At 51.0% G+C, this 23,193-nt stretch overlaps 1 protein-coding gene across 1 annotated transcript in view; it reads left to right on the top strand.

The window, feature by feature from the left end:
• Window positions 1-23,193, top strand: part of LOC139233074 (nuclear pore complex protein Nup214-like) — a gene marked incomplete at its 5' end in the record, with an annotated part of 130,875 nt that overhangs the window by 83,033 nt on the left and 24,649 nt on the right. The window contains 3 exons of the mRNA XM_070863594.1: window positions 6,486-6,624; window positions 20,429-20,587; window positions 22,458-22,629. Of these exons, the coding sequence (XP_070719695.1) occupies window positions 6,486-6,624; window positions 20,429-20,587; window positions 22,458-22,629 (470 nt within the window). The remainder of the gene's footprint in view (window positions 1-6,485; window positions 6,625-20,428; window positions 20,588-22,457; window positions 22,630-23,193) is intronic.

Consider the following 23,193-nt stretch of genomic DNA (forward strand, 5'->3'; position numbering starts at 1 on the left):
TGAGCAGGTTGGGCCTGTACTCATTGGAGTTTAGAAGAATGAGAGGTGATCTTATTGAAACGTACTGCATATGATTCTGAGGGGACTTCACAGGGTAGGTGCAGAGAGACTGTTTCCCCTCATGGGGAATCTAGAACTAGGGGGCATAGTTTCAGAATAAGGAGTCGCCCATTTAAAAAGGAATTTCTTCTCTGAGGGTTGTGAATCTGTGGAATTCCCTGCCCCAGAGAGCTGTGGAGGCTGGGTCATTGAATATATTTAAAGCGGAGATACATGGATTTTTGAACGATAAGGGAGTCGAGGGTTATGGGGAGCGGGCAGGGAAGTGGAGCTGAGTCCATGATCAGATCAGCCGTGGTCGTATTGAAAGGCGGAGCAGGCTCGAGGGGTTAAATGGCCGACTCCTGCTCCTATTTCTTATCTTATGTTCTCCGCGTCTACCTTGTCAAACCCTGTCGTGATTTTAAATTGTGGTTGAAATCTCTTGTTTCGATGCAAAGTCACAATTGTCTTCATCCTTCCAGTCCTCCAGCACACTGCATTGCCCATTCGGTAGAAATATCCCTCATCCAATATGTTGGGATCGTCTGCAACCTCGAAGCTCAAGGTTAAACGAATGTGACCTGCAGCCCCTGGTTTCATTATCAGGTCAGGATGGCCGACAGAGAAAGATGGACGCTGCAGTGATCTGCACCCCTGGGGTCGAACCCACCTTTCTCCACCACATTCCCAGGCCATGGGAGCCTTTTCCCTATTGACAGATTTTCCATGCTTCCCTCCCCCTCTGCTATTCCGCTGTGACCATTTGCACCTCCTCCAGTCCCATCTTTTTTTCTTTTACTTGCCCCGTTACTACTATTGCACCATCCTCCCTTTTGTCATTTAATCAATCCTGCCTTGCGCCCTATCACAGACTTTCCCTTTTGCTCTTATCCCCCTCACTCTCACTCTGTGTCAGCTGTGGCTCAGTGGGTAGCACTCTCTCGCCCCCGAATCAGAAGGCCGTAGGTTCATGTCCCACTCCAGGGATTTGAACACAACAAAATCCAGGCGGACCCTCCAGTGCAGTGCTGAGGGAGCGCCGCACTGTCTGAGGGGCAGTGCTGAGGGAGCGCCGCACTGTCTGAGGGGCAGTGCTGAGGGAGCGCCGCACTGTCTGAGGGGCAGTGCTGAGGGAGCGCCGCACTGTCTGAGGGGCAGTGCTGAGGGAGCGCCGCACTGTCTGAGGGGCAGTGCTGAGGGAGCGCCGCACTGTCGGAGGGGCAGTACTGAGGGAGCGCCGCACTGTCTGAGGGGCAGTGCTGAGGGAGCGCCGCCGCACTGTCGAAGGGGCAGTGCTGAGGGAGCGCCGCACTGTCGGAGGGGCAGTGCTGAGGGAGCGCCGCACTGTCGGAGGGGCAGTACTGAGGGAGCGCCGCACTGTCGAAGGGGCAGTGCTTAGGGAGCGCCGCACTGTCGGAGGGGCAGTACTGAGGGAGCGCCGCTCTGTCTGAGGGGCAGTGCTGAGGGAGCGCCGCACTGTCGGAGGGGCAGTGCTGAGGGAGCGCCGCACTGTCTGAGGGGCAGTGCTGATGGAGCGCCGCACTGTCGGAGGGGCAGTACTGAGGGAGCGCCGCACTGTCGGAGGGGCAGTACTGAGGGAGCGCCGCACTGTCGGAGGTGCCATCTTTCGGATGAGACATTAAACCGAGACATTGTCTGTTCTCAGGTGGACGTAAAATATCCCATGTCACTATTTCGAAGAAGAGCAGGGGAGTTATCCCAGGTTGTGCTGGCCAATATTTATCCCTCAATCAAAAAACATTGTCTGGTCCTCATCACATTGCTGTGTGTGGGAGCTTGCTGTGCGCAAATTGGCTGCCGTGTTTCCCACATTACAACAGTGACTACACTTCTAAGGTGCTTTATTGGCTGTAAAGCGCTTTGAGACATGTGGTGTTGGTGAAAGGCGCTATATAAATCTAGTCTTTTTGCCCCCTTGCCCCTGCCTCTAATCTTCCCGTACTGATGAAAGGTCACCGAGCTGCAGATGCTGCCTGGCCCGCTTAGTACTTTTCCAGCGTCTGCTGTTTTCATTGCAAGACCTTCATCACATCTGTTTGAATTGTAATAATACCCTGGTCCCCTTGGTGAAGGCAGCTGATAAACACGTTACTGCCACTGCTGCCAATTCCCCTGTGAGTTTCCCTATTGTCTTTGTATTTCCTCACATTCAGCGCAGAGAGTTGAGTGGTGGAGCAGGAATCTTGTGTTTTCACGTGTTACCTGCCACTATACACGTACTGGGGCGAGTTCCTGTCGCCTTTGTCCAGATGTGACGAGTGGTGTCCCCCAGGGATCGGTAATGGGGCCTCAGCTTTTCGCTACATGTATAAATGATTTGGACGAAGAAATGGAGAGCCGTCTTTCCAGCTTTGTTGACAACACCAAGTTAAATGGCACAGTAAATTGTGTAGATAAAGAGGTTGAGGGAGGGAATTCCAGAGCTTAGGGCCCAGGCGGCTGAAGGCACGGCCGCCAATGATTGAACGATTAAAAGAAAGATAGATTTGTATTTAAATAGCGCCTTTCACGGCCACCGGATTTCCCAAAGCACTATACTGCCCAATGAAGTACTTTTTGGAGTGCAGTCACTGTTGTAATGTGGGAAACGCGGCAGCCAATTTGCACACAGCAAGCTCCCACAAACAGCAATGTGATTAAGACGAGATAATCTGTTTTTTTTAATGTTAATTGAGGGATAAATATTGACCAGGTCACCGGGGATAACTCCCCTGTCCTTCTTCACAATAATGCCGTGGGAACTTTTACGTCCACCTGAGAGAGCAGACGGGACCTCTGTTTAACGTCTCGTCCAAAAGATGGCACCTCCGACAGTGCAGCACTCCATCAGCACTGCACTGGGAGTGTCCGCCTAGATTTATGTGCTTAAGTCTCTGGAGTGGGACTTGAACACACAATCTTCTGACTCCAAGGCGAGGGTACTGCCCACTGAGCCACAGCTGACTGTTCTGGGCACCACACTCCAAGAAGGATATAGCAGCCTTTGAGGGCGAGCAGCACAGATTCATCAGGCTATGGCATTAAAGGTTATTTAAATAAAGATTAAGATTGAAGTGTCAGCCGTGGCTCAATGGGCAGCACTCTCGCCTCTGAGTCAGAAGGTTGTGGATTCAATTCCCACCCCAGGGACTTGAGCACATAAATCTAGGCTGACACTCCAGTGTGGTGCTATGGGTGTGCTGCACTGTCGGAGGTGCCGTCTTTCGGATGAGACGTTAAACTGAGGCCCCGTCTGCCCTCTCAAGTGGACATAAAAGATCCTATGGTACTATTTCGAAGAAGAGCAGTGGTGTTATCCCCGGTGTCCTTGCTCGTGCACACATTGACCACACTTCAAAAGCACTCCATTTCCTGTTAAGTGCTTTGAGACATCCGGTGGTCGTGAAAGGCGCTATATAAATGCAAGACTTTTAAGGAACCACGGCAGGTAAATGGAGTTATGGTACAGATCAGCCGTGATCTTATTGAATGTTGGAATAGACCCGAGGGGTGGACTGGCCTCCCCTTGTTCCTATGCCCCTTCCTCACAACTCGCACTCGTGTTAACCGAAAGCAGCTCGGCACGTAATCAGGTCCAAAGTAATTTGTTCGGCGTTGTGCTAAACACCAGTGAAGCGTATTTGTTTCAGGTTGTACCCACATTCACTAATGAGCTAGTTCTCCATCGGTGGCTGTGCTGGAGGAAGGTGCTGCTGGGTGGTGGGCGGGGGAGGGGTGTTCCTCCAAAGTAGGAAGGATCGTTGTCGTTGCAGCCCTCCGTGAACTTGAGCTCATCCAAAGTTCGGCTGCCCAGTATCCTAACTCGCACCAAGTCCCATAGAAACATAGAAAATAGGTGCAGGAGCAGGCCATTCGGCCCTTCGAGCCTGCACCGCCATTCAGTAAGATCATGGCTGATCATTCACCTCAGTACCCCTTTCCTGCTTTCTCTCCATACCCCTTGATCCCTTTAGCCGTAAGGGCCATACCTAACTCCCCCTTGAATATATCCAATGAACTGGCATCAACAACTCTCTGCGGTCGGGAATTCCACAGGTTAACAACACTCTGAGTGAAGAAGTTTCTCCTCATCTATATGCCTTACCCCTTATCCTTAGACTGTGTCCCCTGGTTCTGGACTTCCCCAACATCGGGAACATTCTTGCTGCATCTAACCTGTCCAGTCCTGTCAGAATTTTATATGTTTCTATGAGATCCCCTCTCCTCCTTCTAAACTCCAGTGAATACAGGCCCAGTCGATCCCGTCTCTCCTCATATGTCAGTCCTGCCATCCCTGGAATCAGTCTGGTGAACCTTCACTGCACTCCCTCAATAGCAAGAACGTCCTTCCTCAGATTAGGAGACCAAAACTGAACACAATATTCCAGTTGAGGCCTCACCAAGGCCCTGCACAACTGCAGGAAGACCTCCCTGCTCCTATACTCAAATCCCCTAGCTATGAAGGCCAACATACCATTTGCCGCCTTCACCGCCTGCTGTACCTGCATGCCAACTTTCAATGACTGATGTACCATGACACCCAGGTCTCATTGCACCTCCCCTTTTCCTAATCTGCCGCCATTCAGATAATATTCTGCCTTCGTGTTTTTGCCCCCAAAGTGGATAACCTCACATTTATCCACATTATACTGCATCTGCCATGCATTTGCCCACTCACCTAACCTATCCAAGTCATCCTGCAGCCTCTTATTGTCCTCACAGCTCACACCGCCACTCAGTTTAGTGTCATCTGCAAACTTGGAGATATTACACTCAATTCCTTCATCTAAATCATTAATATATATTGTAAATAGCTGGGATTCCAGCACTGAGCCCTGCGGCACTCCAATAGTCACTGCCTGCCATTCTGAAAAGGACCCGTTTATCCCGACTCTCTGCTTCCTGTCTGCCAACCAGTTCTCTATCCATGTCATTACATTATCCCCAATACCATGTGCTTTAATTTTGCACACTAATCTCTTGTGTGGGACCTTGTCAAAAGCCTTTTGAAAAGTCCAAATACACCACAGCCACTGGTTCTCCCTTGTCCATTCTACTAGTTACATCCTCAAAAAATTCCAGATTTGTCAAGTATGATTTCCCTTTCATAAATCCATGCTGACTTGGACCGATCCTGTCACTGGTTTCCAAATGCGCTGCTATCTATTTCATCGTTAATAATTGATTCCAACATTTTCCCCACTACTGATGTCGGGCTAACCGGTCTATAATTACCCGTTTTCGCTCTCCCTCCTTTTTTAAAAAGTGGTGTTACATTAGCTACCCTCCAGTCCAAAGGAACTGATCCAGAGTCGATAGACTGTTGGAAAATTATCACCAATGTATCCACTATTTCTAGGGCCACTTCCTTAAGTACTCTGGGATGCAGACTATCAGGCCCCGGGGATTTATTGGCCTTCAATCCCATCGATTTCCCTAACACAATTTCACACCTAATAAGGATTTCCTTCAGTTCCTCCTTCTCACTAGACCCTCGGTCCCCTAGTATTTCCGGAAGGTTATTTGTGTCTTCCTTCCATCACCCATCACCCCCTGTGCTCGCTGACCTACATTGGCTCCCGGTCCGGCAACGCCTCGATTTCAAAATTCTCATCTTCCCATTCCCGTGGCCTCACCCCTCCCTATCTCTAATCTCCTCCAGCTCTACAACCCTGCCGAGATTTCTGCACTTCCCCAATTCTGGCCCCTTGCACTTCCCCAATTTTCATCACTCCGCCATTGGTGGCCGTGCCTTCAGCTGTCTGGCCTCTAAGTTCTAGAATTCCCTCTCTAAACCTCTCTGCCTCTCTCCCCTCCTTTAAGTTGCTCCTCAGAACCTACTTCTTTGATCAAGCTTTTGGTCCCCTGTCCTAATGTCTCTCTACGTGGCTCAGTATCAATTATTGTCTGATACTCACTCCTTGGGACGGTTTACTATAACAACAACAACTTGTATTTATATAGCGCCTTTAATGTAGTGAAACGTCCCAAGGTGCTTCACAGGAGTATTATGCGATAGAAAATTTTTGGCACCGAACCACATAAGTAGAAATTAGCGCAGGTGACCAAAAGTTTGGTCAGCGAGGTAGGTTGTAAGGAGCGAGGCAGAGAGGTTTAGGCGGGGAGTTCCAGAGCTTGGGGCCTCGGCAACAGAAGGCACGGCCACCAATGGTTGTGCGATTATAATCAGGGATGCTCAGTAGGGCAGAATTAGAGGACTGCAGACATCGAGGGGAGGAGGGGGAGGGGGCGGCTGGAGGAGATTACAGAGATAGGGAGGGGTGAGGCCATGGAGGGATTTGAAAATAAGGATGAGAATTTTGAAATTATGACAAAGGCGCTATATAAGTGCAGGTTGCTGTTGCTCGACGTGCTACAGTAGTTTTGTTAGACTGTGTGTGCGTAGGGCGTTGCTGACTTTTCGCTCCGCCTTGTCTCTGCAGGCCCTGGGTTCAGGAGCGGTGTTTGGTGCCACAACCAGCGCGACGGGATTCTTCAGTGGACTGGGACGGAAGCCGAGTCAGGAGGCAGCCAATAAGAATCCGTTTGGACAGTCGAGCTTCGGATCAGCTGAGGTGACAAGTGAGTTCAAACAGTCTCTTTCGTTTGGTGGTGGGGGGGGGGGTCATTGGTGATCTTTGGGAGTTGGGTAGCATTCCCGGCCTGGTGCCAGCCGTGGCTCAGTGGGTAACACTCTCGCCTCTGAGTCAGGACGTTGTGGGTTCAAGTCCCACTCCAGGGACTTGAAATCCAACCTGACACTCCAGTGCAGTGCTGAGGGAGTGCTGCACTGTTGGAGGTGCCGTCTTTCGGATGAGACATTAAACCGAGGCCCCGTCTGCTCTCTCAAGTGGACGTAAAAGATCCCGTGGCCATTAATTTGAAGAAGAGCAGGGGAGTTATCCCCGGTGTGGTGGCCAATATTTATCCCTCAATCCACATCACAAAAACAGACTATCTGGTTATTATCACATTGCTCTTTGTGGGATCCTGCTGTGTGCAAATTGACTGACTTGTTTCCCACATTACAACAGTGACTACACGTCAAAAAGTACTTCATTGGCTGAAAAGCTTTTTGCGACGTTTGGAGGTCGTGAAAGGCGCTATAGAAATTCAAGTCTTTTACTGTAAGGCTGAAGACAGTTACAGAAGTTCTTGAACTGTCGAACATTCCTGTACGGGTGGTAGTTTTCCATCATCCTAGGCCGTATTCCTTCCAACCTGGCCTTTGCGTGTGGCCAATCATGCATCAATACAGCCCTTCCCTGCCACCTTCAACTTTACAGGCAGCGAATCGTCATTAAACCGTCGGCTCGCTCCTGTGTCCCTGTGAAGTAATGAGGTGAGTAGCCGACATGATGCTGTTCCGTCTACAATCCCCACTCGCACCTACAGGCCTCCCAGCAGCTTGTCACAGGACCAGCATGGGCAAGCAAACTGCTCGTGAGAACAGTTCCAATTGGCAATTTTCTGGACACAATTAAATGAATGTGCAGAGAAATCAATAGCAGTCCCATTTGATTAATCTTTCGCTACTGGGGAGGGGGGGGCGGGGAAGCTGTGGGCAGTGGTTTAAGTTGAGGACCATCTCGTGCTTGGCCAACACGCCGATCTTTAGGTCCAGGCTGGGCACGGACAGTGGTTGTGGCCAGTTGCTCTGGCTGCCGACCTTTCTTGCCGGTGGTATTTTCTGCGCCCGTGTGGTTTTGGAGAGGTGTCGCCCATTGGTGCTTCCGTTGATGCCGGCCGTTTGGAAATGTGCCCGGTTTACACACTCACTGGTTCCCGGTCAGGATCTCCGTTTAGTCCTCCCGTAGGATCATAGGGCTAGACTTTTCACTTCACATCGCCCGTATATCGCCCAAAACGGCCTTTCATCGCCCATTTTTGACAAAAAAGTGGAAATTCAGGCTGGAGCATCGCCGAAAAATTATCCGCCTAACTTTGGGCTCACATCGCTGAGGTGATCGCCCGCTCATCGTCCAGCTTAACTTTCGGCACATCGCCAGGCTGATAGCTCACTGAGAACATCGCTGGAGAATAGTTGCTTTTTCCTGGCCTTCCTCACAGAACTCATCACTACGCTCACCATTTTGAACGTCACAGGAAGGGAAAAGGCTGCTAAAACAAGGGGCTTTTAACATCCTTTTACTGATAGATCCACTCACATTTATACTTATATTTATATTTAAATGTACAACAGTTGCATTAATGTTTTAACTTGACTTTACTTAGGTTATTAAAAGACAATGCACAACAACTGTAAGATTCAACAAAACTTTATTATTAACAATTTCAATTTTAAACACCCAGCCCCCCGCCCCCCCCCCGCAACGCAACGCAACAATAACAAGAACAACAAGAAAAACATGAACACCAAGATTATCCCCCTTCCTACCTGCGGCCACGTTTCCCTCCAGATCCGAGAACCCCCCACCGTGTCCTAGCCCCACCCGTACGTTTTGGTTCCCCGGTACCGAGACAACGCGGGCAGGCAACGGCAAGACTTCCTGCCGTGGTGGGGGTGATGGTGGCACGATCGGCTGTTGGAGGGGAAGATGAAACACGGGCAGAGGCATCGTCTTCCAAGTCAGAAGGAAGTGCTTCCTCCTGATTGTCTTGTGTGCTGGGGGTTGTGCTTCGATCGATCACGGCACCTTGGGGTGCAGCACCGTGCTCAGCCAGCAACGCATACCGCAAGGCATCGGTGGCGGTGGCCTGTGCACTCATCTCCTCCAGCGTCTGCTGCATTGCCTCCGCTTGGGCAGCAGACACCCGGGAAAATTGCCGCCCGAACTGCTGGAGATCCTCGCGATTTATCGCGGCCGTCTCCTCGTACAGGGAGATCAAGCCCTCTATCCGATCATCTGCTACAGGCGAGTGCTGAGCTCGCTGACTCGACCTCCATGGGGTCGGTGTGCGCACTATAACACGCCTTGGTGTTGCCGGCTGCAAGCCTCTTGGTCCCGGTGCCTCTTCAGTCGCAATAGCAACTTCCAGGATGGCCGCAGGTTCATCCCCCTCTGTGGTTCCTCCATTTCTTCCTCCTCCTCCGGCTCGGTCGTATCCATCTCCTCCTCCTCTTCCTCCTCCTCCTCCTGTGTGGCCTCCACTTGCACCTCTGGTTGACCTTCAAAGCACAATTAAGCCTACGTGTGACATCCTTCATTTTCCTGCTGCAACTGTAGAGGGTATTGGTGAGGCCGCACCTGGAGTACTGCGTGCAGTTTTGGTCACCTTACTTAAGGAAGGATATACTAGCTTTGGAAGGGGTACAGAGACGATTCACAAGGCTGATTCCAGAGATGGGGGGGTTACCTTATGATGATAGATTGAGTAGACTGGGTCTTTACTCGTTGGAGTTCAGAAGGATGAAAACATTTTATAGAAACATTTAAAATAATGAAAGGGATAGACAAGATAGAGGCAGAGAGGTTGTTTCCACTGGTTGGGGAGACTAGAACTAGGGGGCTCAGCCTCAAAATACGGGGGAGCCAATTTAAAACCGAGTTGAGAAGGAATTTCTTCTCCCAGAGGGTTGTCAATCTGTGGAATTCTCTGCCCAAGGAAGCAGTTGAGGCTAGCTCATTGAATGTATTCAAATCACAGATAGAATAGTATTTTTAACCAATAAGGGAATTAAGGGTTATGGGGAGCGGGCGGGTAAGTGGAGCTGAGTCCACGGCCAGATCAGCCATGATCTTGTTGAATGGCGGAGCAGGCTCGAGGGGCTAGATGGCCTACTCCTGTTCCTAATTCTTATGTTCTTATTATGTTCTTATGTATAGGTACAGCAGGTGGTGAAGAAGGCAAATGGTATGTTGGCCTTCATAGATAGGGAATTTGAGTATAGGAGCAGGGAGGTCTTACTGCAGTGGTACAGGGCCTTGGTGAGACCACACCTTGAGTATTGTGTGCAGTTTTGGTCTCCTAATCTGAGGAAGGATGTTCTTGCTATTGAGGGAGTGCAGCAAAGGTTCACCAGACTGATTCCCGGGATGGCAGGACTGACATATGAGGAGAGACTGGATCGACTGGGCCTGTATTCACTGGAGTTTAGAAGGATGAGAGGGGATCTCATAGAAACATATAAAATTCTGACGGGACTGGACAGGTTAGATGCAGGAAGTATCTTCCCGATGTTGGGGAAGTTCAGAACCAGGGAACATAGTCTAAGGATAAGGGGTAAGCCATTTAGGACTGAGATGAGGAGAAACTTCTTCACTCAGAGAGTTGTTAGCCTGTGGAATTCTCTACCGCAGAGAGTTGTTGATGCCAGTTCATTGGATATATTCAAGAGGGAGTTAGATGTGGCCCTTACGGCTAAAGGATCAAGGGGTATGGAGAGAAAGCAGGAAAGGGGTACTGAAGGAATGATCAGCCATGATCTTAATGAATGGTGGTGCATGCTCGAAGGGCCAAATGGCCTACTCCTGCACCTATTTTCTATGTTTCTATCTACATATGTATATATGCGTATGTATGTATGAATTTACAAAATTTATTCAAACCAGGAGAATTACTATTACAGTTTTAATTGCAATCTACAATATAAAATCTATACTTACTCTAGCTGACGCCACAAGGCTGTTCCAGTGCTTCTGGCACTGGTCGAGCCCCCTCGCCTCCTGTACGCCCGGGGTGGAGGTTTTCCCTTGGCACCCCGGGTAAGTTCTGCCCACCTGGAGTGGACCTCCTCGACGAGGGCCTCATCCGAAAACGGCTTTGCCCTTTTCCGACCCCCATCCACGTGCTCAGATGATGATGATGACATCGCTACAATTTATCCAAATCTCCAACTCTCCAAAGGCAAAAAACACTTTATCCAAATCTCCAACGGCAAAAAACTCCACGAATCCCCTCCCTCTAACTCCAACAGCTCTCTCCTTTATCTCTCCTCTCTCCCCCCACCACAATCGACCATGCTGCGCATGTGTGGATGACCCCTGACCTCCCGAAATGCACGAAATGCTGTCAACCGGGGGAAAAAATTGCATGCGCAGGAGCCCGTTGCTAGGGAAGCTTTTGCCTTCCTCATCGCTGGCCGTTCCTTTGGCCAAGCGTCACATCGCTGACCTTTTGCATCGCCCATTTGACATTGCTGGCCTATCGCTGAGTGGAAAATCGCCATCCAAAAAATGGGCAATGAGCTAGCGATTGGTAAGGCTGGGATATGGAACATCGCCCATTTTTTGGGCGATAAGACAGCAGAGTGGAAAGTCTAGCCCATAGACCTTTACGGCACAGAAGGAGGCCGTTCGGCCCATCATGTCCGCGCCGGCCAAGAAAGAGCTATCCAGCCTAATCCCACTTTCCAGCTCTTGGTCCGTAGCCCTGTAGGTTACAGCACTTCAAATACACATCCAAGTACTTTTTAAATGTGGTGAGGGTTTCTGCCTCTACCACCCTTTCAGGCAGTGAGTTCCAGACCCCCACCACCCTCTGGGTGAAGAAAGATTCTCCTCAAATCCCCTCTAAACCTCCTTCCAATTATTTTAAATCCATGCCCCCTGGTTGTTGACCCCTCCTGGTAAGGGAAATAGGTCCGTTCTATCCACTCTAGGGCCCTCATAATTTTATACGTCTCGATCAAGTCTCCCCTCTGCCTGTGTTCCAAAGAAAACAAACCCAGCCTATCCAATCTTTCCTCTTGGCTGAAGTTCTCCAGCCCTGGCGACATCCTCGTAAATCTCCTCTGTACCCTCTCCAGTGCAATCACACCTTTCCTGTCATGTGATCAGAACTGCGCACAGTACTGTAGCTGTGGTCTAACTAGTGTTTTATGCAGTTCAAGCATAACCGCCCTGCTCTCTCATTCTATGCCTCGGCTAAGAAAGGAAAGTATCCCGTATGCCGCCTTAACCACCTTATCTATCTGTCTTGCTACCTTCAGGGAACTGTGGATCTGCACTCCAAGGTCCCTCTGTTCCTCTCCACTTCTCAGTATCCTACCATTTAATGTGTATTCCCTTGCCTTGTTAACCCTCCCTAAATACATTACCTGACACTTCTCTGGATTGAATTCCATTTGCCACTGTTCTGCCCACCTGACCAGTCCGTTGATATCTTCCTGCAGTCTACAGCTTTCTTCCTCACAGTCAACCACATGACCAATTTTTGTATAATCTGCAAACTTCTTAATCATGCCCCCTACATTGAAGTCCAAATCATTGATATATACCACAAAGCGCAAGGGACCCAGTACTGAACCCTGCGAAACCCCACTGGAAACATCCTTCCAGTCACAAAAACTTCCGTCGACCATTGCCCTTTGCTTCCTGCCTCTGAGCCAATTTTGGATCCAACTTGCCACTTTTCTTTGGATCCCATGGGCTTTTACTTTTCTGACCAGCATGTGGGACTTTTGCTAAAATCCATGTAGACAACATCAAACGCACTACCCTCAACGACCCTCCTTGTTACCACCTCAAAAAATGTAATCCGGTTAGCCAGTCACGACCTTCCCTTAACTAATCCTTGCTGACTGTCCTGGATTAATCCGTGCTTTTCTAAATGGCGATTAATACTGTCCCTGAATTTTTTTTTCTGATAATCCTCCACAAGTTAACAATTCCTCGGTTTGAGCGCCTCGAAACAGTGTGAAAACTGCGATTATAATTCCACCATCCCCCTCCCCCAAATCCTGATTGCAGTTCAGGACTATACGTCAGTTTGTGAACTATACGTTAGCTGTATTTTATTTGTCATTCTGACAGGACTAAGATTCAGTGCATCCTGGTTTTTTTTTATTCAAGATCACTTCCCAGTTTAATTTGGGGTCAGGAAATTGTCCCATTGTTTTTTTTTCTTCCACAATACAAGTCAGGATTGGAACATTGTCTCCCACTGTAGAGACATTCTGAATCTGTTATTTGGTGGTTTTGTCTGAGGGAGTAATGTTAAGACACTGGGAGAACGCCTGCCCTCAGAATAGTGCCATGGAATCTTTAACATCCACTTGAATGACTGGAATAGGCAGGAGGATCTCTGTTGAATGGTTCATCCGTAGCACCATCTGTACCTCTCAGTGGGCACCATGCTTGAGTACTGGGCTGGAGTGTCGGCCTAGATTATGCGCTCGCGTCCTCAGGCGAGAGTGCTCCCAACTTTTCTTTTTAATTTGGCTCCCGGTTAAGCAACGCCTCGATTTCAAAATTCTCATCCTTGTTTTCAAATCCCTCCATGGCCTCGCCCCTCCCTATCTCTGTAATCTCCTCCAGCCCCACAACCCCCCCGCGATGTCTGCGCTCCTCTAATTCTGCCCTCTTGAGCATCCCTGATTATAATCGCTCAACCATCGGTGGCCGTGCCTTCTGTTGCCTGGGCCCCCAGCTCTGGAACTCCCTCCCTAAACCTCTCCGCCTCTCTACCTCTCCTTCCTCCTTCAAGACGCTCCTTAAAACCTACCTCTTTGACCGGTCACCTGCCCTAATTTCTACTTTGCAGCTTGGTGTCATATTATTATCTCATAACACTCCTGTGAAGCACCTTGGGACATTTCACTGCGTTCAAGGCGCTATATAAATACAAGTTGTAGTTTTAAACTTGCTCTCTGGATGTGAGCGCAGACAGGACCACGTTTACTGACCATCCTCGGTTGTCCTCCAAAAGTGGTGGTGGTCTTTGTTCTTGAACTGCTGCAGGCTACGTGCTGATGGTGTCCGGCGGGCGGGGAGGGATTCAGGATTTTGATCCCCAGTGAGGATGAAGGAATGCCAGCATGTGTTCCAAGTCCAGGATGGTGTGCAACTTGGGGGCGATGGTGTTCCCAAAATCTTGCTGCTGTGGTCCTCCTTTGGTGGTGGAGCTCGCCGGGGCTGAGATGTGCTGAGCCAGGCTGGTGCTTGTAGAATTCACGGTGAGTTTCGAGCCATACAGCGCGGGAGGAGGCCGTTCGGTCCACTGCACCTGTGGCTGATGTCTGACCAATTAGTCCCACTTCCCCACACCGCTGCAAACCTCTTTCTTGAAGCTCAACAACAACTTGCATTTATATAGCATCTTTAACGAAGTAAAACTTCCCAAGGCGCTGCACGGGAGCGTTATCAAACACAATTTGATACCGAGCCACATTAGGGCAAATGACCAAAGGCTTGGTCAAAGAGGTACGTTTTAAAAGAGGAGACGGACGTCGAAAGGCAGAGAGGTTTAGGGAGAGAATTCCAGAGCTTTAGGGCCCAGGCAGCTGAAGCCACGGCTGCCAATGGTGGGGCGATTAAAATCGGGGATGCTCCAGAGGCCAGAGTTGGAAGCTCTCTCAACTCTTTCAGTGTTGGCTCCTGTACTGAACTGAAAATGAAATCAGTTTGACTAAATATCTTCCATCTGATGCTGTTGGAACCATAGAAACATAGAAACATAGAAAATAGGTGCAGGAGTAGGCCATTCGGCCCTTCTAGCCTGCACCGCCATTCAATGAGTTCATGGCTGAACATGCAACTTCAGTACCCCATTCCTGCTTTCTCGCCATACCCCTTGATCCCCCTAGCAGTAAGGACCTCATCTAACTCCTTTTTGAATATATTTAGTGAATTGGCCTCAACAACTTTCTGTGGTAGAGAATTCCACAGGTTCACCACTCTCTGGGTGAAGAAGTTCCTCCGCATCTCGGTCCTAAATGGCTTACCCCTTATCCTTAGACTGTGACCCCTGGTTCTGGACTTCCCCAACATTGGGAACATTCTTCCTGCATCTAACCTGTCTAACCCCGTCAGAATTTTATATGTTTCTATGAGGTCCCCTCTCATTCTTCTGAACTCCAGTGAATACAAGCCCAGTTGATCCAGTCTTTCTTGATAGGTCAGTCCCGCCATCCCGGGAATCAGTCTGGTGAACCTTCGCTGCACTCCGCAAACCGCATCTGTTTTGTGTTCAACCACGAAACAAGTTGCCGGGCAGAGCGATTGAGACCAGGACACTTCTCGTTGAAGAAGCAGCTACAGTGTCCCCCGTTCGTGTCAACTGTGGCTCAGTGAGCAGCACACTCGCCTCTGAGTCAGAAGGTTGTGGGTTCAAGTCTCACTCCAGGGACTTGAGCGCACAAAATCCAGGCTGACACTCCCGGTGCAGTGCTGAAGGAGTGCTGCACTGTCGGAGGTGCCATCTTTCAGATGGTTGTCAAAGATCCCATGGCACTATTTCAAAGAAGAGCGGGGGAGTTATCCCCAGTGTCCTGGGGCCAATATTTATCCCTCGATCAACATAACAAAAACAGATTATCTGGTCATTATCACATTGCTGTTTGTGGGAGCTTGCTGTGTGCAAATTGGCTGCTGCGTTTCCCACATTACAACAGGGACTACACTTCATTGGCTGTAAAGCGCTTTGAGATGTCCAGTGGTTGTGCAAGGTGCTGGATAAATCCAAGTCTTTTATCCTTTTCTCCCTTGTGTGTTTATCTGGCTTCCCCTTTAAATGAATCGCAGAAGGCTGTCGGGCGTGCTGTCAGTTTATTTACAAGGATTTCCAAAATGAATACCCGGGTCCTCCTGGGGTTAGTTGTTGAGCAGCAGTCTGCCTGAGTCAGCGTTGTAATCCATCAGAAGGCAGAGATCAACCCTGTGCATTCGTGTCGGAACACCAACAGTCGCTCAGTCAGCCCGTGAGCAGGGAGAGAGAAAGCTCTTGCACCCTGCAGCAGTGCAAGGGGCAGCTTGGATTCGCCAGCGAGGTGCCCTGTGGGCTGACGGATGGACTCATTTAAGTGAGCACAGTTCACATTGTCTCACATCAGCGCCGAATGTTATTAAAAGCCTTGATTCGGTATTTCCATCGCGCTGCATAATGAGCACATGCTGCAGTGCAGCCCTGAGCCGTTCAACATTGAGATCAGAGAGAGAGAGAACTTGGAAATTCTAAAATGTCTTTCATGAGCTCGGGGTGTCCCAAAGCTCTCTGCGCCTGCTCTGTGACAGGTAGCCACTGCAGTCTTGTGGGCCAACATGGCAACCAGTCTACACAGCAAGCTCCTGCAAACAACAATCTTGCGTAACAACAGTGGCCAAATTTCAGAAGTACTTCATTGGCTATAAAGCACTTTGGGTATGTTTGGAGGTCGTGAAAGGCGCTATATAAATGCAAGTCTTTTTTGAAAGGTGTGCTATATTAATGCAAACTGTTGTTGTAGTGTTGGTTGAAGGATAAATATTTACCAGGGTGCTAGAACTTCCTTGCTGCTCGTGGAATAGTTCTGTGGGATCTTTTACATCCACCTGAGTCGGCAGACAGGGCCTTGTTTCAACATATCCTCTGAGTCCCACTCACCCATCGCCCCAGTGCAGGGTTAGCAGAGAGCACAGGGGCGATGGGTGAGTGGGACTCGATGCGAGTTAGGACACGGGTAAAACAAGGAATGGGCGTATATGCAGATTTCAAAGCTTTTTTTCTTTTTGCCTTTATTGACATTTTACAACTTTACCAACTTCATGCCAAAACAAAATTGCCAGAATGAAGGAAGGATCGCTCAAATGTTTTTTTTTCTCCCAAATATACACTTAGTACTAGATACATATACTTTTAAAACAGAACTTCACTTGGCCTAATAGAAAAGCAAGATGAAAAATCTCTGACCAAAATTGATTGTCCAGCGCTCCCTTCATCCCCTGACCCGACGACGACTGTGTTCAAATCTCTCGAGTTTAGAAGAATGAGAGGTGATCTGATTGAAACATACACAATTCTTACAGGGCTTGACAGGGTAGATGCAGGGAGGGTGTTTCCTCTGGCTGGGGAGTCTAGAACCAGGGGTCACAGTCTCAGAATAAGAGGCCAGCTATTTAGGACTGAGATGAGGAGAAACTTCTTCACTCAGAGGGTGGTGAATCTCTGGAATTCTCTTCTCCCAGAGGGCTGTGGAGGCTCAGTCTTTGAGTATATTTAAGACCGAGATCGATAGATTTTTGGATATTAAGGGAATCAAGGGATGTGGGGACAGTGCGGGAAAGTGGAGTTGAGGTAGAAGATCAGCCATGATCTCATTGAATGGCGGAGCAGGCTCGAGGAGCCGAATAGCCTCCTCCTGCTCCTATTTCTTATGTTCTTTTGAAATCAAGACTCATCTCACACAGCTTCATACTCTCACCCTTTCCCAGACCTTCCGCTGTGGGACTGCTCACCTCTCTGCCTTTCCTTCCTCCGCCAACCTTCAGCAGTTAAAACCATGAACGTCACATCAGCGCTTCCTAATTGACCTCGCCTTTTATTTTTTAACCTGAGTGATGTACACACAATGGACCCTGGCTCTTTACAGCAACACCAACCTGCATTTGTATAGAACCTTTAATGTAGTAAAACGTCTCCAGGCACTTCACAGGAGCGATTATCAGTCAAAATTTGGCACCGAGCCACAGAAGGAGATATTAGGGCAGATGACCAAAACCTTGATCCAAGAGATAGGTTTTAAAGAAAGAAAGAAAGACTTGGATTTATATAGCGCCTTTCACAACCACCGGACGTCTCAAAGCACTTTACAACCAATGAAGTACTTTTGGAGTGTAGTCACTGTTATAATGTAGGAAACGCAGCAGCCAATTTGCACACAGCAAGCTCCCACAAACAGCAATGTGATAATGACCAGATAATCTGTTATGTCGATTGAGGGATCAATATTGGCCCCAGGACACGGGATAACTCACCTGTTCCTCTGCGAAATAGTGCCATGGGATCTTTTACGTGCACCTGAGATAGCAGACGGGGCCTCAGTTTAACGTCGCATCCGAAAGACGGCACCTCTGACAGTGCGGCGCTCCCTCAGCCCTGCACTGGGAGTGTCAGCCGAGATTTACGTGCTCAAGTCCCTGGAGTGAGACTTGAACCCACAACATCCTGACTCGGAGGCGAGAGTGTGCGACCCACTGAGCCACAGCTGACACTTTAAGGAACGTCTTAAAGGAGCAAAGAGAAGTGGAGAGGTTTAGGGAGAGAGTCCCGGAGCTTGGGACCCAGGCAGTTGGAGGCACGGCCGGCAATGGTGGAACGGTGAAAATTGGTAATGTGCAGACAGACTAAGATTGACAATTGGTCAGCAGCCTTGGTCTTTGGAGCCCAGGAAAGACTAATTCCTCCGTCAGTTTCTGAGGGTCATGAATGCACTGAGCTCCGGCAGTCGGTTATTTTTGTTTCTCGTGAATGCGTGACAAGCTCGCTGAATTCGTGTTGCGGGGGGTGGGGGGGGGGGGCTATGTTTCCTTTCCAAAGTGTTTTTGTTAGTTCTACATTTTCCACAGGAACCCTTCCACATTCTGTTTTTTTTTTCTGAAAGCATTTCTGAGAAATCTACAACTTCCCATCATGCCAGTACGGTAACTTTCTAAAATAAACATTTGCAGGGCTGAGGGGGAGTTGGGACTAATTGGATGGCTCTTTCAAAGAGCCAGCACAGGCACGATGGGCCGAATGGCCTCTTTCTGCGTTGCATCATTCAAAAGGATTTCGAAAACCTTGCGTGACTTCCCGCTAACTACAATTGGGGAGACATTATCAAGGGATGAGAGACTAGGATTCTAGATTGCTCAAAGGTCCTTTGCTCAACTTAATCATTTTGACCTGTCAGTTTTGCTCAGTTAGTGTTTCCGCTCGAACCTGTAGGTTGTGGCTTCAAACGTCACGACCGATTGGAGCACGTAATCTAGACTGGTGCTGCAGTGCAACACTGAGTGAGTGCCGCATTGTTGGAGGAGCCGAGTTTCAGATAAGACATGAAACCGAGGCATCTTCTGCGCTTTGGTGTCCGCGGAAATGATGCCACGGCACAACAACAACTTGTATTTGTATAGCGCCTTTAAGGTAATGAGACGTCCCAAGGCGCTTCACAGGAGTATTGTGAGATAACAAATATGACACCAAGCCGCATAAGGAGAAATTGGGGCAGGTGATCAAAAGCTTGGTCAAAGAGGTAGGTTTTAAGGAGCGTCTTGAAGGAGGAAAGAGAGGCGGCGAGGTTTAGGGAGGGAGTTCCAGAGCTTGGGGCCCAGGCAACAGAAGGCACGGCCGCCAATGGTTGAGCAATTATAATCGGAGATCGAAGACATCTCGGGGGAGGGGGTTGTGGGGCTGGAAGAGATTACAGAGATAGGGAGGGGCGAGGCCATGGAGAGATTTGAAAACAAGGCTGAGCATTTTGAAATTGAGGCGTTGCTTAACCGGAAGCCAATGTAGGTCAGCGAGCAGGACTTGGTGCGGGTTAGGTCACGGGGCAGCGGAGTTTTGGATCACCTCTAGTTTACGTAGGGTAGAACGTGGGAGGCCAGCGAGGAGAGCGTTGGAGTAGTCAAGTGTAGAGGTAACAATTCGAAGTCGAGCAGGGAGTTTGCCCGGTGTCCTGACCAATATTCCTCCCTCACCGCAAATTAACGAGTCGTAACTCGTGAGCTGTTTGAGGAACCCTGCTGTGCGAAATTACCTGGATCTCATTTCAGAAAGTCATTCGTTGTACGCGAAGCACTAAGAGATGTCCTGATGAAGCGAGCGGCCCTGCATTAATCTGTGACCAGTCGAATGTTTTAGTTTGGCCTGTGATGAATGTGTTACAGGTTGTGAGCTGACTGGCTAATAAATGCTTACGAGCAAACTTTCACAATTTCAGGACGTCTCCAAGAGCTTTACAGTAAATTGAGTACCTTTGGAAGTGTAGCCACTGTTGTTATGTAGGGAAACGCAGCAACCAATTTGCACACAGCAAGCTCCCACAAGCAGCGGTGAGATCATTGACAAGATAACAGGGCTGAAATTGTACGCAACAGGGCCATGATACTGGCGGGACTGTCCCCCCCACCCCCCCACCGTGTTACACGCCCGCTTTGAGTTCTACCTGAGGTCAGCGGAACCGAATATCAGAAGGGGCGCTTAACATAAGAACATAAGAAATAGGAACAGGAGTAGGTCCTACAGCCTTTTGAGTCTGCTCCGTCATTCAGTACGATCATGGCTGATCATGCGACCTTTCTCGCACGATCCCCATATCCCTTGCTTCCCCTAGACTCCAAAAATCTAGCGATCTCAGCCTTGAGTATATTCAGAGACTCAGCAGCCACAGCCCTCTGGGGCAAAGTATTCCAAAGATTCACAACCCTCCAATTGAAGAAATTCCTCCTCATCTCCGACCCCCTATCCTGAGACTGTGCCCCCTGGTTCTGGACACTCCAGCCAGGGGGGAAACAGCCTCCCAGCATCGACCCTGTCAAATCCCCCTTCAGAATCTTGTACGTCTCACTGAGATCACCTGTCGTTCTTCTAAACTCCAGAGTACGGGCCCATTCTACCGCAGACACTCATCATGAGACGGCCCCTTTAGTTCCAGGAATCAATCCGGTGAACGGGCGAGTGATGGTGATCGGCGGGCCCCGACGCGTAGCTTTTTGCTGACGGGGAGTGTCTCTTCTCTTCTCAGATGCACCCAACCTGTTTGGGAACAGCGGTGCCAAGGCGTTTGGGTTCGGCGCGCCCACGTTCGTGACGGACCAGAAGTCGGTGGGCTCGTTCAGCGCAGGCTCCAGTGTCGCAGCCCAAGGGTTCGGCTCCTTCTCCAGTCCTCAGGGAAAAGCCGCAGGTAACGTGAAAGGGGATCTTCGCTGGGTGGCAGTGCTGATGAAAGGTCAGCAGTGGGGGAGGGGTGGGCGAGCTCGGCAAAGAGGGAGCCAGCGGAGGAGTGAGAAGCGTTCGGCGTTTTGAAGATTGCAGTGACACTCTTTTTAAATAACGTGTTTGCTTCGGGGACCCGTGCCTGGCCTGATCAAAGCACAGGTACAGAATTTACTCGAACTCGGCTCAAATTTTTTAGACGCCTGAAAACTTTGTAGTTGTCAATTAGTTCTGATAGAATCAGAGAAATTTGCGGCACAGGAGGAGGCCATTTCGGCCCATCGTGTCCGTGCTGGCCGACAAAGAGCTATCCAGCCGAAACCCACTTTCCAGCTCTCGGTCTGTAGCCCTGTAGGTTACAGCACTTCAAATACTTTTTCAATGTGGAGAAGGTTTCTGTCTCTCTCACCCTTTGAGGCAGTGAGTTTCAGACCCCCACCGCCCTCTGGGTGAAGAAATTTCCCCTCAAATCCCCTCTAAACCTTCTACCAATTACTTTAAATCTATGCCCTCTGTTTGTTGACCCTTCTGCTGAGGGAAATAGGTCGTATCCGCCCTATCGAGGCCCATCATAATTTTATAGACCTCAATCAAGTCTCCTCTCAACTTCCTCTGTTCCAAAGAAAACAACCCCAGCCTATCCAATCTTTACTCATAGCTAGCATTCTCCAATCCAGGCAACATCCTCGTAAAGCATCTCTGTACCCTCTCCAGTGCAATCACATCTTTCCTGTTGTGTGAGCAGCTAAAATAATCGAACTACTGCTTCCAAACGTTTCAACACCTGCCTGAGTATTTACTTAGTCTCGTCCTTCCTCCCTCCTTCGCCCGCCCTAGCCCCCTCCCCCCCGCCGACCTCGGCCCCCCCACCGACCTCGGCCCCCCACCGACCTCGGCCCCTCGCCCCCACCGACCTCGGCCCCCACCGACCTCGGCCCCCTCGCCCCCACCGACCTCGGCCCCCTCGCCCCCCATCCCCACCGACCTCGCCCCCTCGCCCCCCCACCGACCTCGGCCCCTCGCCCCCCACCCCCACCGACCTCGGGGCCCCCTCGCCCCCACCGACCTCGGGGCCCCCTCGCCCCCACCGACCTCGGGGCCCCCTCGCCCCCACCGACCTCGGGGCCCCCTCGCCCCCACCGACCTCGGGGCCCCCTCGCCCCCACCGACCTCGGGGCCCCCTCGCCCCCACCGACCTCGGGGCCCCCTCGCCCCCACCCCCACCGACCTCGGGGCCCCCTCGCCCCCACCGACCTCGGGGCCCCCTCGCCCCCACCGACCTCGGGGCCCCCTCGCCCCCACCGACCTCGGGGCCCCCTCGCCCCCACCGACCTCGGGGCCCCCTCGCCCCCACCGACCTCGGGGCCCCCTCGCCCCCACCGACCTCGGGGCCCCCTCGCCCCCACCGACCTCGGGGCCCCCTCGCCCCCACCGACCTCGGGGCCCCCTCGCCCCCACCCCCACCGACCTCGGGGCCCCCTCGCCCCCACCGACCTCGGGGCCCCCTCGCCCCCACCGACCTCGGGGCCCCCTCGCCCCCACCGACCTCGGGGCCCCCTCGCCCCCACCGACCTCGGGGCCCCCTCGCCCCCACCGACCTCGGGGCCCCCTCGCCCCCACCGACCTCGGGGCCCCCTCGCCCCCACCGACCTCGGGGCCCCCTCGCCCCCACCGACCTCGGGGCCCCCTCGCCCCCACCGACCTCGGGGCCCCCTCTCCCGACCCCTTGCTCCCCCCACCACCCTGTGTGAGATTTTTGTTGACGGTGTAATGCAGAGCCATGTGCTCGGTGCTGTGTTTGCTCCATGCTAAGCTGCCGCTCTCCCTGTGCTGCTCAGGTGGTTTTGGTGCTGCTCCCGTGTTCGGCAGTCCTCCGGCCTTCGGCAGTGTCCCGACGTTTGGAGGGTCCCCAGCATTTGGTGCCGTTCCAGCTTTTACCAGCCCCATGGGCTCTTCGGGAGGCAAGGTGTTCGGTGAAGGAACAGCTGCGGCCAGTGCCGGAGGGTTCGGGTGAGTCTTGGGGTTACTTTCGGGGCGGGAGTAGGGTGCCAGGGGACGATTGGATCTGCATGTGTGCCTCGACTGATATCGTGCAATATGTAAAACCAGCGTTCATTCCATTTAAGATTTTGGGGAACTGAATCGGGTTTGGGACACGGCATTCATTTTCTCTTGGCCTGTCTGCTGGTCAGCTTCTGCATCATGAGCCAAGCAGATTCTGGATCTGAACCCACTTGTCTCTATAGCTGCTCTCCCATCTCCACTCATACCCTCCCCGAGTTCATCTTGTCCCTGAGCTCCACCTCCTGCTACCATGGGCCACTCAGTGGGCAGCACACTCGCTTCTGAGTCAGATGATTGTGGGTTCAAGTCCCGCTCCAGGGACTTGAGCAAAAAAATCTACACTGGCACTCTAGCGCAGTGCTGAGGGAGTGCTGCACTGTCGGCGGGGCAGTGCTGCACTGTCGGCGGGGCAGTGCTGAGCGAATGCTGCACTGTCGGAGGGGCAGTACTGAAGGAGTGCTGCACTGTCGGAGGGGCAGTACTGAGTGAATGCTGCACTGTAGGAGGGGC

The sequence above is a fragment of the Pristiophorus japonicus genome, chromosome 20 (genome assembly GCF_044704955.1).
Source record: "Pristiophorus japonicus isolate sPriJap1 chromosome 20, sPriJap1.hap1, whole genome shotgun sequence".
Taxonomy (NCBI): domain Eukaryota; kingdom Metazoa; phylum Chordata; class Chondrichthyes; family Pristiophoridae; genus Pristiophorus; species Pristiophorus japonicus.